This window comes from Lycium ferocissimum, chromosome 3 (genome assembly GCF_029784015.1).
Source record: "Lycium ferocissimum isolate CSIRO_LF1 chromosome 3, AGI_CSIRO_Lferr_CH_V1, whole genome shotgun sequence".
NCBI lineage: Eukaryota > Viridiplantae > Streptophyta > Magnoliopsida > Solanales > Solanaceae > Lycium > Lycium ferocissimum.
The window spans coordinates 46,723,808-46,740,232 of NC_081344.1; the positions used below are offsets into that span (position 1 = coordinate 46,723,808).

Sequence of the window (16,425 nt, forward strand, 5' to 3'; positions counted from 1 at the left end):
TAGCTTTCTGGAGCTGTTGGATATACACGAAGACAAGCTCAAATGAGAAACGTACACACAATTTAGTTATATATCTTCTATGAGGAAGGAGAGTTTCATATGCTTGAACTTCACTCTAATCATAGTTTTTCTTATTCTAGCTAGCTCTTATTTTGTACATGATATAAGCTACAATTTTGATTCTTTCTTTATTATAATAAAATAAACCACTTAGGACTGCCCTATTGGTATATCAGTTTAAAAAAATCATTAGTCAATTATTACTTTACATGCCTAAAATGAATGACATGAAAATTTCACAATTGATTAATTTTATATGGAGTTAATAAGTGAAATACCAGATTTAGTTTGGGCGAAATAAATAGATAATGTTACATGCAGAACATGGGCTCAAGCAGAGTGTTTTTCATTTTGCAGCAATTGAGTTCACCCTGATAAATTCTGGGTATCCCGCAGATTTATACAAACTAGTAAAAAGAGAATCTCCATATGATTGATTGAAGCTTACACCTTTGACACCTGTAATAGCATTTAATAGATTGAACTTATATGTTTCTCTTTTTAAAAGTCTATCCAACGTAGCGCGCAATATTGCTAAAAGCAACTTCTCAAAGTAGAATCTGTCGATGTGCGTTTCAACCTCTAATTTGAGAAGATCAATCTCCTAGATGAGGTGGGGTGAAAGAAAGGAAACGAAACTTCAATTGGATAAAAAATACATCAAGGTTCACAAATCATCTTGAAATTTGGTTCCTTCAACTAGTTTTTACGTGCCAACGAATTGAATCTCTGAGATTCTACAAAGACCACTACGGACCAATACATGGCTATTGGGAAATGGAAATCCTTACGGACCAATACATGGCTACTGGGAAATTGAAATCCTTATGGCAAAATACTTGCTGCTTCATATGATAAAGCTGATAAAAAAAATGGTGAAAGGAGATTTCACGCAGGTAGCTGGTTGCAGGGCGGAATATTGTACTACTCACCTTAAAATGGAACCCTATCGCCTAAGTGGTGGTCTCATACCCCAAAACCTTCTTGTGGAAAAAATTAGGTGCAAAGAATTCCACCTATTTGTTAGCATTGACTTAGATGGAAATTAAGTTGTTACAGGAACTCATTACCTTGTATTACAATTAATGGAATCCGAATTACGCTGCTCTTCCCGACACTCGTTAATTCTAAGCAACTTTCTTTCCATCTGGACACAGAGACATAATAATACAAACAAACAAACATTTATATGGTATGGACATCGCAAGATACTGCTTTGATGCAAATTTGTTGCTTACATGGAACTGTAGTTCAAATCTAAAAGGGAACCAGTCGTTAGTACTGTTTTTGTCCCAGACTAGCATGGCCACAGATACCTAATGAATATGAGGACCGTTAGGCTGAATTCATTTCGAAAACGTAAGGATACCGTGAGCCCGAACTGCAGTTTTGGAAGCCAAAAGTAGATGCTTCGTCAAGAAGTTGAAATGCGTCTGATGGAAAATCCCCAAATAGCACTAGTATTAGCAGCTTGAAAGCCCGAGTTGTAAACTTGCTCCCTCTAGTTGCTGTTATGTTGCCAAATACTGCTTAGAGCCCTTTACCTTCAATAAATGTATTTCATCTTCTAACCAGGAGCTTTCAGAGTCAAAAGTCATCTATATCTTGTGAACACTGTAACCGGCATCCTCCGATGTCAAGTTCTCCTTCCAGTTCACAAATTCAGATCCACCAAATACTACTTGTTTGATACCAACATAGCTGTTCAGAAGATATTATCAGGGTGAGTTTTGTTAGCCGCAAACTGTTAGCAACATGCGAAAAAGAACTGGCAAGAATACAACATAAACAATCTTCCCAAAACAAGTATAACTTAAGATAGCCTATTTAATGTAATGCTTTGTGACTAATATAATAAATTGAGACAAAAAGAAGGTAGAGTTTGGCAAAAATGGTCTGCAATGGCTAGGATTTAGGTTCCAGGCATATTCAAATTGCTTGATGTTGGGAACCAAATAGAGATTCTACGTCAAAATGAAGAAGGAAGTGAAGCTTACTCAGAGCTTATCTGTGACAAAGCATTAATCAATACATCCAACAGTAAAGGCTCACTTGTCCCAATGTCCACCCTATGATGAGAAAAGGTAAGATTATAAGCAACAAACACCATTTCATATTTAAGGATAACTGATTCAGCCTTTACCATATGCGAGCCAAGTTATCTTGAATCTCAAGATCTCCAATATTATAGAATGTAGTAGGTGTTACATTTGCCCCCTGAACAGCATCATAACTTGGTCTTTTGTCCAAAACAGATTGTGACAACTGCAAGGAAGAAACTTGGATCAGCCTACACTCAAGTGAAAGAAGCTACTCTTTGAACTTTTGTCAACTAAACATATTCCCGTGTATGAATGATATGTTATTTCTTTTGTTTCCACCCTCTAAAAGAAGAACATAAGTAGTACATAATTTGCGAAACTCTACTTGCATATTCAGTGAATTACATCCACCAAGACGTCCAACAATGTGCCAAGACCGAATTGTCTGCAACAAAGTTGATGAACACTAAGTCAATAAAATCCATATGCAAATATGTCGAGAATTATGAAGAGTAAATTACTTACGTCACAAATCAAGGAGATATCCTTCTCCAACGGGGCATTGTAGAACTCAAACCATATGCAGGTGTTTGTAAAATCAAATCTGAATCACAAGTAAGCAGAAGTTGTTATGAATTTCGTAGAAGGATCTGCCAGCAAAAATCAAATTAGCAAGACACTCTTTCTATGGCATGCAGAATACTTGTCAGATAATTATCCTTCAGTCTGGACTGTGGGCAATAGTAACTCTAAGTCTAAAGAGATAAAAGGATTAAAGTCATAGGACTAGAACATTGATAGAACTAACACTTTTTGTTTAATTGCTGACACAAAGGTGCTCGGGCGAAAATTGGAATCCAGAAGAAGAAGCTGTCTTTGTTGCAGGGTAAGTCATTACCAGGAATATTCACCACATAGAGAGAATGGATCAAGCTTTTGAGTCGAGAAAAGGTTCAATGTCCTATCCTTCTAAATATAATTAAGCATATACATCAAGAAGAAAAGGAGTTGAATAAAAGGCATTTCTTATATTTCCCAAACAAATCTTGTAATATTAGGCATTTCATGACTATATTAGCAAAGGGGTGGTCTAGCCTATATCCATGTAATGTTGAATTAGAAATCCTTCTCTGAAATTTAATCGGAATGGAACTGAGTGCAGTTACAAAGAATGTCATGCACATCCTGTGAAGTGCTAACATCAAATCTATGCCCGCTTACTAGTTCACATTGGTGTTACAGACACATAGGACACCATCACATGGTGTCCCTAAAACTGGAACATTGCAATTAAATAACAGGACATAAAGATGCACCAAGTGCTCCTCAATTCGATAATTTTGGAACCAATCTTATACATTCGGAAGGTAGAGATGAGTTGTTTCATGTAAAAATATGATACAGAACAATTACACTCGACCGAACACAAAAGGCAAAGGTGAGTGTAATTTCGGTACATTTTTGTTATTTGAATTATTTCATGTCATGTATACTGCAACCTATAAAATGACCAAATATTTTCTTTGCAGTTAATCATGTGTTTTGAAGGTATATTTTGAATTTTAGATTACATAAGTTAATACATTTGTATCAACGGTTTCATGTGCGTTTGATGTTTTCACAGTTTTTGTCCAGTTATATATTGTCTATGCTAGACAAGATGCATCAGCATACATGTCTCAACAACTTTGGGTTAGCAGATGGAAAAAGGTCCACTTCCTGGAATGAGAAAACAGAAGAACAAGGAGATCGAATGGATTTGTTCAACTCGGGTGAATCGGTAAGATAGCCAAGTCTATTTGATATATCAAAAAGATCAAGTGGAGTAATATTTTTGCACCAACTTGGGGTTAGTCAACATGAGTCCAAACTTACTTGTTGAATTGCACTTCCATGGGTGTTGCTGAACCTGTCTTTGTATGTACTATTTTATTCCTTTTCTTTCTCAATCTCTCCTCCAACTGATAACAAAGTAAATACAAGATTAGATACATAGACAGACAAAACATCAGCAAATAGACGTTTGTTTCACTTTACTGATGTACCTTTGACACAAACCAGCAAAAAATTCCAATTCTAACTCATTGAAAAAAGCCACAAACATGAAGGGTGTGTTCAGTATGGAGGAAAATCTTTTCTTGGAAAATATTTTTTGAGAAAATAAGTGGGTTTTTACTTATTTTCTTATGTTCGGTACGTAAGCAAAAAATATTATCCTAAAAGCATTTGTATATAATCTAGACAAATACTATGTGTGACTTGTTTTCCCTACAATTTCCTCATTTTTAAGGAACTTGTTTTCCTAAAGAAACTATTTTTCAAAAAATTTTAACCAACCAAACATGAGAAAATTTGACACACCCGAAATACAAAATTCAAGTGTTACAAAAACCATAACCTGCATAATTAATTGAATTAGGTTGGAAGAGAAATTAAGTATGGATACAAAATTATTAGGAAGAAAGAATGGCAATTATTAATAGAGAGACAAAAACTGACCCTTGACTTAGCTTTATGGGGATCATCAAGACAGTTGCCAAGAATGTCAGCAAGCTCAGGATCTTTGTCATAATTCTTGTCATCTTTAAAGCCACCATCACCCTCCATTTTCCCATCATTGTAAACGTCATCGTTGTTTTCTTCAAATGAGGTTAGCAAATTTCTGGGTTTTTCCCTTTGGCAGTTCGTTTGTGTCCTGATACATAATGAGCTTTGATCGGGATGAAAAGAGGACTGAAACGAACCTAGAAATGAGTGGCAGTGAGGGGAAACTCTGTTATGTGAAGTCCGAGGCACCTGGAAAAGAGATGCACTGTGCTGCAACATAAACATCTGCAAACACAATTTCTAATTAATACCTTAAAACAATATTTTTTAAGAACACATAATAACTTGTAAAGACATATCGGAGTACACTAGTATAGGAGAAAAGAGGCAGATGCAGCATTATAGTATAATTAACTAAAATTTGTTGTTACCATTACAAAAAGGATAAGGGTTTTGACCTAACTAGTAATATACGGGAAGAAGATTAGGTATGGACTATGGAGAGAAGAAGCAGGAACATGCACTTTGAGCTCGTTGCAGAAAGAGATACAGACGGGCAAGTTAGCTCACAATTTGCTCCATTACTTTGGTTTTCATCCGGCGGCTTGGGCCAAGGTCCTTCTAATCAAGTGTCCAAAATCTTTTTGAAGGAAGTTGGGCTTGGGCCAAGGTCTGGCTAGTCGCAGGATGGAGTTTGCGGGCTAGTTGATAATTGTAGGCGGTGAAGACAGTTAGCGGTGGATGATAATCATAGGGGTTGGAGATAAAAACATTAAAAATAAAAAAAAATAAAAAAAATATTAACCCTTCCTCTAGTTTGCTCCCTTAGTGACTCGAATTCATAATCTCGGGTTGAAGGTTGAGGGTGTTTACCATCTGAGCAACTCTCTCTTGTTTTACGTCATGCGTCCTGCATCGAACTGGGTTTATAATTCACTGCTAGTGACCACATCTTTGCTTCCAAGTGATCACTTTCTGTCACACCCTTAATCCGATAGGGTGTGATAAATTGGTATCAGAGCAGTTCGTCCTAGGGGTTGTCTGCAAAGTCGTGTCCAGTAGAGTCTTGTTTATGGTGTGTTACGCGCCACATTTATAAACAGGAGGCTACGGGGCATTTAGGATGGTTACTCTTCTTTCAGATCTGAGATCGTGCCATAGAGCCAAGTCATAGGAAATGAGATTATTTGCGCTAACCTTTGATTTCAGCAGAAGAATGACATCGACAGAAGGAAGTGACTGACGATATTGGAAGTTATAAAGCATGCAGGTAAGCAAAGGTATGAAAGGTATATGTCGGGTAAGATATTGAAGTATGATCGAAATGTGAAGTTGAAGATTAAAAGGGAAAGTAAACAGGAAAATGTAACAGGCGCAGTTCGAGTTGGACACACGAGGTAAGTATATCGTCTTCGTATTAGTATGAATATTGGGAGCCCTGTGTGGCTGTGATATGATATGATATGTATATATATATTTTGGCCCTGTGAGGCATTGTTGGTATTTCCTATGTACAGGTTTTGAGATAGTAAGAAATATAGAGGAAGCTCTGCCGAAATTTTCCCAGAAATAAAAGGAGAATGAGATATGGGTCTGTGATATGCTTTGAAAGGTAGTGTCAATAGTAAGGGTAAGATTTAGCCAAGTTGCAAGTATGGCTGATTTTGAAAAATAAGTTAATATTTGAATTGATGGTAATGGTAATCGGAGGTCGATACGATATGGTAAAAAAGAATTTGGAAAGGGTCTGTGATATTAAGAGATGATTTAGAAGAGGTTGGCCAAAAAAAAAAAAAAAAAAAAAAAAAAAAAAGGGGGGGGGGGGGGGGGGGGGGGGGTTAAGTTGGAAAGTGTCAACATAATGATATTTGGGAAAGAAAGAAAGTGAGTAAATGAAAGGCAAGAGGATCGAAATGTCGGAATAAAAGTGCGCCTAAGTGAGGGCGGAAATACGGGAATAGGGCAAAATATAATCGGGTGATAGTATAAGTATGCCCACAAAAGGGGAAGCGAGTGCGAGAGATGCAAGTGTAAGATAAAGAAATGACACGAGATAATGTGCCTAGAATGTTACAAGTTGAGCAAAGGGAATTACAACAAGGAAAAGTTTAAACAGAGATATGATTGGTAGAAGAGATTGCGTGCCATGGTAATAAAGGAAACCCCCGAGATTCTCACAAGACCCTATGCGATTAGTTGGACATTCGAGGACGAATGTTTTAAAGGGGGAAGGATGTTATATCCGTATTTTGGTACATTGGGATAATCCGAGTTAGTCATGATAAGTTAAGGACAAGGTTGTAATTTCTTCCGATTTTGTTAAAAGTGCATAAGTTGCATATTCATCTTTTCATTGGCATGAAGTGTTAAGGGTAAAATTGGAATAAGGAAAATTTGGGGTCAAAAGTGAATTATGGAAAGTTGGGCATTTCATGAAAATTAAGGGCTAGAAGTGAAATATTGAAAACTAATTATTTCATGAAAATGGCCATATGTGGCCATGTGTGGGGTGTGGGCCATAGGCCACATGGAAGCATTATATATGTAACAAAAGATGACCAAGTCAATCATTTTTATCATCTTCTACACTTAGAGAAAAATCAAGAAACTTGGAGAAGCAACCATTCGGCCATGGCTTGGAAAATTGAGGACCAAAAATTGACCAAGAAAAATTGGTTTCTTCTAGTTTTCCCACTAATTGGAGGGTCCTAAACAACATGAAGTGGTTGTTGGAGCAAACAAATCCTTGGTTCCTACAAATCTCAACCCTAGCCAAGTTGAAGAACAAAGTGGAAAAGGGTAAGTTTAATCCTCTTTTTATATGTTAAGAATGGTTTGTGCATGTTGTGATATGTGGAAAAGAATGAAATTCATGAAATTGTGGTGTGGAAGTTGTAGCCGTGTACATGTTGCTTTGGTGTAGGAATGATGAATTAATTGTATTTAGCATGTTTGAGTGTGGTTGTAGTGTGTAGAAATGGATGAAAAATTATGGAATCTATGTATGTTGATGTTGGCCGTGTAGGGGCTGTTTTTGGTAAGTTATGGCAAATTGATTTTACTTAGTATTTTGGTTGTTGTTGTCATGGATTATGTGATGAGAATGAAGGTATTGAATGATTTGAGTTGAAGTTGTAATTGTTGTGTTGTGGCCGTGTATGTGTGGTGTAAGGTAGAAGTGAAGAACTAATTTCATTTGGTATGTTTAGGATGTTGTGTTGTAGATTCTATGTTGTAAAATGAAGGCTTAATGGTTCAAAGTGAAGTTGAAATCATGTGGGCTGTTTTGGAACCTAATGTGATCTTAATATGGTTTCTTGTATTTTTGAGATTAATGTTGTTAAAGTATGGATTGTTGGTATGGTTTATGAATTTGGAAGAAAAGAAATGCGTTGTTGATATTTCCTTGGACTTGGAAGGTTTCGGGTTGCCTTATGTTTTGGTTGATGTTGTTAGAATGTTTATTGGTATTGTTGTTGATGAATTTGGCCGAGTTAAATTCTCGGGGTGTTGAATTTACGGGGAAATCTGCCCAAATTTTTGTAAATAAAGTGCGAGCTTAAAATGGGATTAGGTGCCTATGACTAATGTTTGGTGTCTAATGATGTGTTGTAGATTTTGAGCCGAGACTTGAATTTGGATTAGCTTAGGAAGCAAGCAAGGTATGTAAGGCTTACCTTTCCTTCCTTTGGCATGTCTTAGATATGAGTAAGGTATGATATGTCATGAGCCTTGGGGGTAATTCTATTCGAAAAATCCGAACATGTTTATGATTCATATTCGCTTGGTGATGTTGGCATCCTTAATATGGTCAAGCTATGATCCGTATGTCCTTGAGATGATTGGATTTGAAATGCGATGTACACGGTTTGTTCCGAAAGAATCTTATGTCTTTTTATGACTAAATTTCAAAAGTTGCATAAAAGTTGGTTTTTTTAAAAAATAAAAAAAAGGGTATTGTTCCTAAACGATTCTGAAAACTACGAACGTCCGTAACTTTCACAAACAGAACCGGATGGCCTTGATATGCTAAAAAATGATTCCATGATGTATGATGACTATATTTTCCATAGGCGGGCCCGGCTCGGGTCGACACCCGTTCGTGGGTCCCGCGACTCTCCTTATGTACTTCTGACGATTTTTGAAAGGATATGATATGATTATTATTCCGATTTCAAGTACGATCGGTTTACTTATCTTTTGAATTTGTAATAATGATTCGATAACATAGGATGACTATGATTTTCGTAGGCGGGCCCGGATTGGGTGGACGCTCGTCCGTGGGTCCGCGACTTTTTTTTGTGTAGTACTAACGACTTTTTGAAAAGAACTTAATATAACTACCTTTTCGACCCCGAGTATGATTATATATTTGTTTGTTGAGCACGAAATGTTGATTCGTATACTTATGATTCCGATATGTGACTATGATTTCGAAGTTCGGTTTGATATGTTCCCGAGTGGTATTCGGAAGAAAATCGATTTGACTCGTTGTGGCTTATAAACGATGGTTCGTTTTGATTAACCTATTAAGTCTTTGAAGATGTTTTAAACTGTATTTGGTTACTTACGATTCTGTTCGTGCGTTCTGTTGTTACATTTGTCGCTGGGTTCCTGGCCGTGGTATGTGTATATGTGATATTACCGCTGGGTTCCTGGCCGCGGTATGTGTATATGTGATATTACCGCTGGGTTCCTGGCCGCCGTATGTGTATATGTGATATTGACCATTTGGATACTTGACCGCGGTATGTGTGATATTGACCATTTTGGATACTTGACCGCGGTATGTGTGATGTGTGTGCGGTATGTGTGTATATGTGGTATGTGATATGTGATAATATGATGATATGATCTTATACACCGAGTCCCTCACTAGAGGGCGGGACACGCTATACATCGAGTCCTCACTAGAGGGCCGGACACGTTATATGTATATATATATGGTGATGATATGATGATTACGTTTCACCGAGTCCCTGTGGAGGGCGGGACACGTTATATGTTATATGAGGTGTATTCGAAGTATGATATGTATTCGAAATATGATGTGACACGAAGTCTGATATGATATATGATAACATGATGGTATGATGATTATTTACTCATGTTTCTAAGTCCCATGATGATTCGGATATGATATGGATATGCACGAATTAGGTTTTAAAAGTAAGTCTTGTGGGTTCTGATTATTGCACTATTTTTTCTGTACTACTCACTTCGGCTATGATCTCGTTTTCTGTATGCCATGCTTTACATACTCAGTACATATTTCGTACTGACCCCCCTTTCTTCGGGGGCTGCGTTTCATGCGCGCGGTACCCGCAGATAAGTAGGTGATGTTAGCGAGAAGATGTTCCAATTTGGATTGGCGAGCTTCATTTTTTCCGGAGTGTGCCGAGTAAGAGCGAGATGTGTGATATGGTATACGGAGTTATGTTAGAGACTTTGCGAGACGAGTGTCGTGTGTGTGATATGTCGGTTTGTGAGCGTGCGTAAGCCGATGTATTATTATGCATTATCTTGCGAGATTTGTTTTGTAATCGGCTATGTAAGCCGATATATCAGTACGCATTATGTTACAGATTCGTTTTGACTACAGATTTTATTTGATTTGAAAAAGACGAAAAGTATAATGTTCTTTGAAAATTTTCTTTCTGCATTTTGACACGTTTACCGGCCCAGTATGATTATGTGTATTACGAAAGTCTGCGGGTTCGCTCGGCCCTAGGTAAGGGTCGGGTGCCCATCACACCCTATCGGATTAAGGGTGTGACACTTCCGTTCATGTGTTAGTGGTTATTTATTCAATTTGGCCATTAAGTATTTATTATCCGCTATTATTCACTATTCTAAATAACATTATTCCTGTTACACCTCTCGTTTTTGTCGCAAGAAAGTTTTTGGCTTATTGCTGGTATACGCCCTTAGTATGGAAATCTGCACCCGAGTTTTGAGATATTAAGGGCTTCACATCGCGTGCAACAAAGTATAGGTAAGTGTCCTTCGCAATGTAATATGATTGGGAGTTAAACGGATTGAATCGTCGCAGCTGGGGGACTCAAGGAACTTGCAGGAACCAGTCCCCTGTTACACCTCGGAAAATTCCCCTTAGTATATAAGCGAGTAGGCTCGCGAAGGACAGGACGTATACGAAGTTGGATAAGCAGGAAGTACAAATTGATAGTCCTAATTAAGATTCCAAAGGCATCCGAGTTGAAGAAGAAAGTAGTTAAGGGAATCTAGTTATAAGTTAGTATATTGGACGCAAACTAGGAGTATTGAGTTAATGATGCCTTAAGAATGTTGTGGAGAAGAGTTACGACACCCCGAGATTCATAATGAAATGATAAACAAGTGCTAAGAAGGTTCCATAAGGATTAGAGGTCAAACGAAACGACGGGAACCATTCGGTGGAAGCTGTGAGTTCCACGACCATGTTCCACGGACAGCACAATGTTCCACGACCCGTGGCTGTGTCCGTGGAACAGCCAAGCGAAAGTGTGGCTGGCTGGTCGTGAACCACGACCGAGTTCCACGGACAAAAAGGGTTCCACGGACCGTGAAGTCAGTGGAAGTCCCCTTCAGTCGAACATCTCCAAGCCTTTAAATGTTAAGTCCACTTCATTTTATTCATTCTCAACCACGACTTCAACCTCTCCACACCTCTAGAAACTTCCAAACATTTCATCCACAAGAAAACTAATGAGATCAAGGATCAATAACAAGATTTGAGGAGAATCAAGCTTAAGAAACTCCATTAAAGCTACCAAAGGCAAGGAATTCCAAGAGAGAAGAAATAGGGTTTTGTGCTAGAAGGTGTATCATCATTCAAGGTTTATTCCTCTACCATTTGAGGTAAGTTTCATGAACTTTAGATGTTGATTGAAGTATTATTAAGATGAAACACTTAGATTATGAAAGAGTAAAGAAAATGGGTCATAAATGGGGGAAATAATGTCATTGTTGAATAGTAGTTGCGATGAATCACGAAAATGATTATGTGGAGATTGTGAGTATGTTACAAATGATATTTGGAGCATGGAATAAGTATTACAAGTGAATGAATGTGATAATAAACCTTAGTCATGAATATGGAGAATTTAAGTGAAATTATGAAATGCAAATCATGGGAATGAGTGACGATCGTTATTAGCGATATTGTGATGGTTGTTATGAGTGTTGGGAGTTGATATGGAATATGGCGGAAAGTAGTATAAACAAAGGAAACGCTGCCCAATTTTCTTTAGCCTTAAGAGGCATGGTTTTATAATTGCCTAGCTAACGACGATACGAACTCTCTTGAAGGTAAAGACGAGGACAACAAAGGAGGTCGAGCAAGCTATAAAGTAGTTAACGACAAAAGGTATGTGAGGCATTACCCTTCCTTCAAGGCATGAATCTTATATGCGATCTCCCTCTTCCTTCACGGATCTTTTATGTTCCTTGAGATGAAATGTTTACGTCCATGAGTACGATATTGGATAAGAAATACGCTATGAACGCAACAAAGACTCTAGCGACCGCGACATAATGTTCCTATGAGATCAATGATGAGGATCACGACCCATTGGCATTTCCTCTTATACGTGCTCGCCTTAAATCGTAAATTCCTCCAAGGTGAGATATGACTCTTATGCCAATCCATAACATGACCGGGGGTTTACGACCTTACGTCACCCCGATATAAATATAGCCACTCGCAAGCTTAATGTATGTACATGTGTATATAACTAAGAATGTTAAACTATGGTAACATCATGATAAGCCACGATATGTCTATGAATTGAATATTAATGGTGACAAATATATGAAATGCATGGTATGTGTGATAATATGATTCCACGCGCCTAATTGGCCGGACGTGTCACCATTACGGCGGGGGCTGATATGATTCCCGCGCGAGAGAAGGGCGGACATGTCACTAGTGGGCTGCGCGGGATGGTTACCGGACGCGGGTAACGATATAATGACATATGATTGATGTAACAATGCTTGCATCTTTGTGATTATGTATGTGATGTATTTACATATGATGAATGTACATGGCGGTTCATATGTAACGATGGCACGGGTTATGCCCTCATCTCATGATTTACGATTTCCGGGTTATGTTTGCTTCATTTACGCCTTACATACTCGGTACAATGTTCGTGCGACGTCCCTTTTCTTTGGACGCGTGTTCATGCCGGTGAGCGAGAGGCAGTCTTTGATCCCTAGGAGTCGGTGGGCGATTTGTGAGCACTCCATCGTCGGAGGTGCTTTGATTATTCTTTTGGTATATATTTGTATATGCACATTTTGGGCACGACGGGGTCTGTCCCGTCTATATGTCTAGTATTCCATTAGAGGCTCGTAGTCACGTATGTGTGGGTAGTATGGCCCCATGGTCTCCGTATATGTACGTGTATTTGTATATATATTATTTTGATAGCGAAGAGCTTATGTTTATAAAAGTTAACGTATCTCGAGAAAATGACGGTCTTATATGATTACGAGTATATAGTATGAATGATAGCGGATAAGCGATGATAATATGAGCGGTGTTCGGTGGTCAGCTCCGGATGCCCGTCGCGGCCCGTAGTTCGGGTCGTGACATCCCCTTTGACGAACTATCAACGTGTCGACGGTGGCATCAACCCATGCCGCCATCTCTGAATCTCAGGTGGAGCAGGGACGGTGCAAGTCGACGGACCGTCGACGTGTCGACGGGACCGTCGACCTGCTCGTCGACCCGCTAGAGCTGGAGCTGTATTGCCCCACCTATATATATGGAGCCCTCACATTTTATTTCATTATTTTTCACTCCCAAATCAGAGAAAGCCCTAGAATATTTCCTCTCTATAATTTCCATCATATTAGTGGAGATTTGGTAAGATCCGAGTCCCGTAAACCTGAGCTTGTGAAGAAGAAGGTGGTTCCTAGGGTTTTATTAAAGTTGTGAAGCTTGGGAAGTTAGAGTTGAAGTTGACCCTTGGAATCTTGGACCCCTCAATGTATGTAAATGATGCCTACCTTTGTACTTAAGTTAATTACTAAGAGTTTTAGTGGTTTTAAATAAAGAGAAGATAGCTATGAAAGTGGTAAGTTGATGAAAGGTAAGATGGTGATTAGGGGCTGTTTTAAGAGATGATTGGGAATGGATTTGAGTATATCTTGATATGTAAATATTGTCATTGTTGTTGTTGATATTGTGGTTGATGTTGGATTGAATTGGAAGTTGAAGGATTGTTAAGTTTACAAGGAGAATGTTGTCCATAATTCGTTAAGCTTTTTTTATATTTAAAATGGTTAGTAAGTGAGGTAATTAAGTCTAATTAAGGCCCATGTTATCTTGATTGTAGACTTACGAGTTCGAGAAGTAGAAGTTGGACGATTAGATACACTTCATGGTATGTTAAGGCTATTCCTTCTTCACTTTGGCATGATCCTATGTTATGAGCCAACAAGCGATTGAACGAGCTTCCATATTACTCTACTCTTAGAAGCACTAGGAGTACTTCAGTCTTTGATGTTCCTATACCCCGTATGATTGTTCCTTCTATTCATGGGTCTTGAGATTTCTTATGTTGATGATGTTAGCTCAAAAGTTGTCCATCGGAGGTAATATGATCTTATGTCACCCCGATAGTTCTATGTGTACATTTCAGTTATGTACTGTATTCATATACATATGTATATTGACCCATGACCAGAAGGCGTTATATACACGTATATTATATGTACATGGGGTATGGGAAAATAGATAGGTGTTATATACACATTACCACCTGATCAACCGATGCACCTTGATGATGACATATGGATCGGGTCGTACGTTCCTTGGCAATATTACATGATATATGGATCAGGCCGTACGTTCCTCGGCACTATTATATGGGATATGGATCGGGCTGAACGTTCCTCAACACTATGACCTATATTTATATATATATATATATATATATATATGAGAGCATGCATATTATACACCCGCGAGCATGCATATGTCGGTTATACGGACTTATACAAATACTTACGAATGCCGTTCATACAAATGCATGCTAGTTGTATAGATATGATCAGATATTTGGTCATACAGATGCAGTCAAACAGTCATTTCAGCTTATGAGTTTCAGATTTCATTCATGATCCTTATGTTTATACTTACGTTATTCTTATGCTTTACATACTCAGTACATTATCCGCGACTCTCCTTTATTGTTCGGGGGCTGCGTTCATGCCGCGAGGTTCGGGTAGACGGACGAGCGGTCCAGCTTAGTAGGACCTTTACCCAGCGGTGGTTAGTGCTCTCCATTTGATCAGGAGCTGCAGTTTATTTTGGTATGCCATTCTTTTGAGATGTATATGCATATGGGTATGACGGGGCCCTGTCCCATCCTTTCTACAGCTTGATACTCCCGTAGAGGTCTGTAAATAGTTGTATGTATTTGTCAGATGATGTAGCCTTGTCGGCTTCTGTTCTTTTGTGTAAAGTATATGTAGCAGCCTAGCTGGCTTGCATTGTTCTTTCAGCATGTATGTGTATATATAGATTGTACAGAGTTATGATGTCATATAGTATAAGATATAGTATAGGTCCTTGATGTTCAGTATGGTTCAGATATGAGTATAGGGATGTTTGGTCCCTAGAGGTTAGACACTCGTTGCGACTCGTCGGTTTGGGTCGTGACGAAGTGAGTATCGAAACGATTCTGTCCTAGGGTTGTCTACCCCTGTGTCTGTAGAGTCTTGTTTATGGGTGTATTTTGCACCACACTCATAAACAGGAGGCTACAGGACATTTAGGATGATGTCATTCTTTCAATCCTTTATCGTGCGATAGAGCCATGAGTTAAGAGTTTGCCTTTTGATGATTTGTTCTGATTTCAGCGATGCCCCGCAAGAAAGCTATATAGCCGCCCAAAAGGGCAAGAGAGTGTCTGGTGAGGCCACTAGCCATACCCAACAGCTACTAGGACTCGGGATAAGATTCGTCAGTGAGAGCCCATCTCAGACTTCACATACCTCGCCTCCAGCACCTGCCCCAGTTCTTCAGCCAGATGCACCGAGCCAGGATGTGTGGGATGTGTTATATCCCGCATTTTGTACGTTGGAATATTTTTAAGTTGGTTGCGATGAGTTATGGACAAGGTTATTTTCGACTTTGTGTAATGCACAAGATGCTTATGAAATTTTGTTGGATGGGAATATTAAGGAAACTTGGGGTTAGAAGTGGAAAAAAATTTATTTCTTGAAATGGCCAAAGGCCAAAGTGGCAGTGTATATGGTGGGGCCCTCTCCCCCTTTGGATGGCCAAATTTAATTAGTCCAAATTATGAGGGGCACAAGTGTTCATTTTATATTTGTGGAGGCTAAATATATATATATGGACAAGAGATGATTAAGCAAGACTTATTCATCTTTTTTTTCCAATTCTAGAAACTTAAGGAGAAATGGAGAAAGAAAAAGAAAGGAGAAAAACAAACGGCCCATTCGGCCGAATCCAAGTCCATGAGTGATGATCAAGAAAAAAATATTTTCTTCTAGCTTTCATACTAATTGGAAGGTCCTCGTTAATGTTATATCCCGTATTTTGTACGTCGGGACACTCCGAGCTATTGGCGGAAAGTTAAGGACAAGACTACTCCGGGATGCGAGGTCGAGATTTTTGACCTTCGATTTTAATTTAAGGCATAAGTTGCTTATGATTTTATTGGCATGGAATATTAAGAAAATTTGGGGTCAAAAGTGAATTAGTGGAAGTTATTAATTTTTCATGAAAATATGGACTTGG

At 38.5% G+C, this 16,425-nt stretch overlaps 1 protein-coding gene across 6 annotated transcripts; it reads right to left on the reverse strand.

Annotated features, from left to right (window-relative positions):
* Positions 1-1,222: 1,222 nt before the first annotated feature.
* Positions 1,223-5,338, reverse strand: LOC132050254 (uncharacterized). 6 transcript variants are annotated; one of them, XM_059441412.1, is made up of 9 exons: positions 5,217-5,338; positions 5,172-5,186; positions 4,602-4,934; positions 3,978-4,063; positions 2,628-2,706; positions 2,488-2,547; positions 2,204-2,325; positions 2,058-2,129; positions 1,223-1,761 (listed from the first exon to the last, which is right to left on the reverse strand). In XM_059441412.1, the coding sequence occupies exons 1-9, from the start codon at positions 5,244-5,246 to the stop codon at positions 1,659-1,661; spliced, it is 900 nt and encodes a 299-aa protein (XP_059297395.1). In that variant the 5' UTR covers positions 5,247-5,338; the 3' UTR covers positions 1,223-1,658. The 6 variants fall into 6 exon arrangements, with proteins under 6 accessions (XP_059297395.1, XP_059297399.1, XP_059297400.1 ...); XM_059441416.1 differs by having other exon boundaries at positions 5,172-5,327; XM_059441417.1 differs by lacking the exon at positions 5,217-5,338 and having other exon boundaries at positions 5,108-5,204.
* Between the last annotated feature and the right edge of the window lie 11,087 nt (positions 5,339-16,425).

What these genes read in the sequence shown, in the direction of transcription:
- LOC132050254 (XM_059441412.1), bottom strand. Translation starts at nt 5,246, where the DNA reads ATGAAAACCAAAGTAATGGAGCAAATTGTG. An exon ending in ATGGAAGTGCAATTCAACAA is followed by an intron (nt 2,707 to 3,977) that starts GTAAGTTTGGAC and finishes CTTGTGATTCAG; the next exon opens with ATTTGATTTTACAAACACCT. An exon ending in TTGTCACAGATAAGCTCTGA is followed by an intron (nt 1,762 to 2,057) that starts GTAAGCTTCACT and finishes TCTTCTGAACAG; the next exon opens with CTATGTTGGTATCAAACAAG.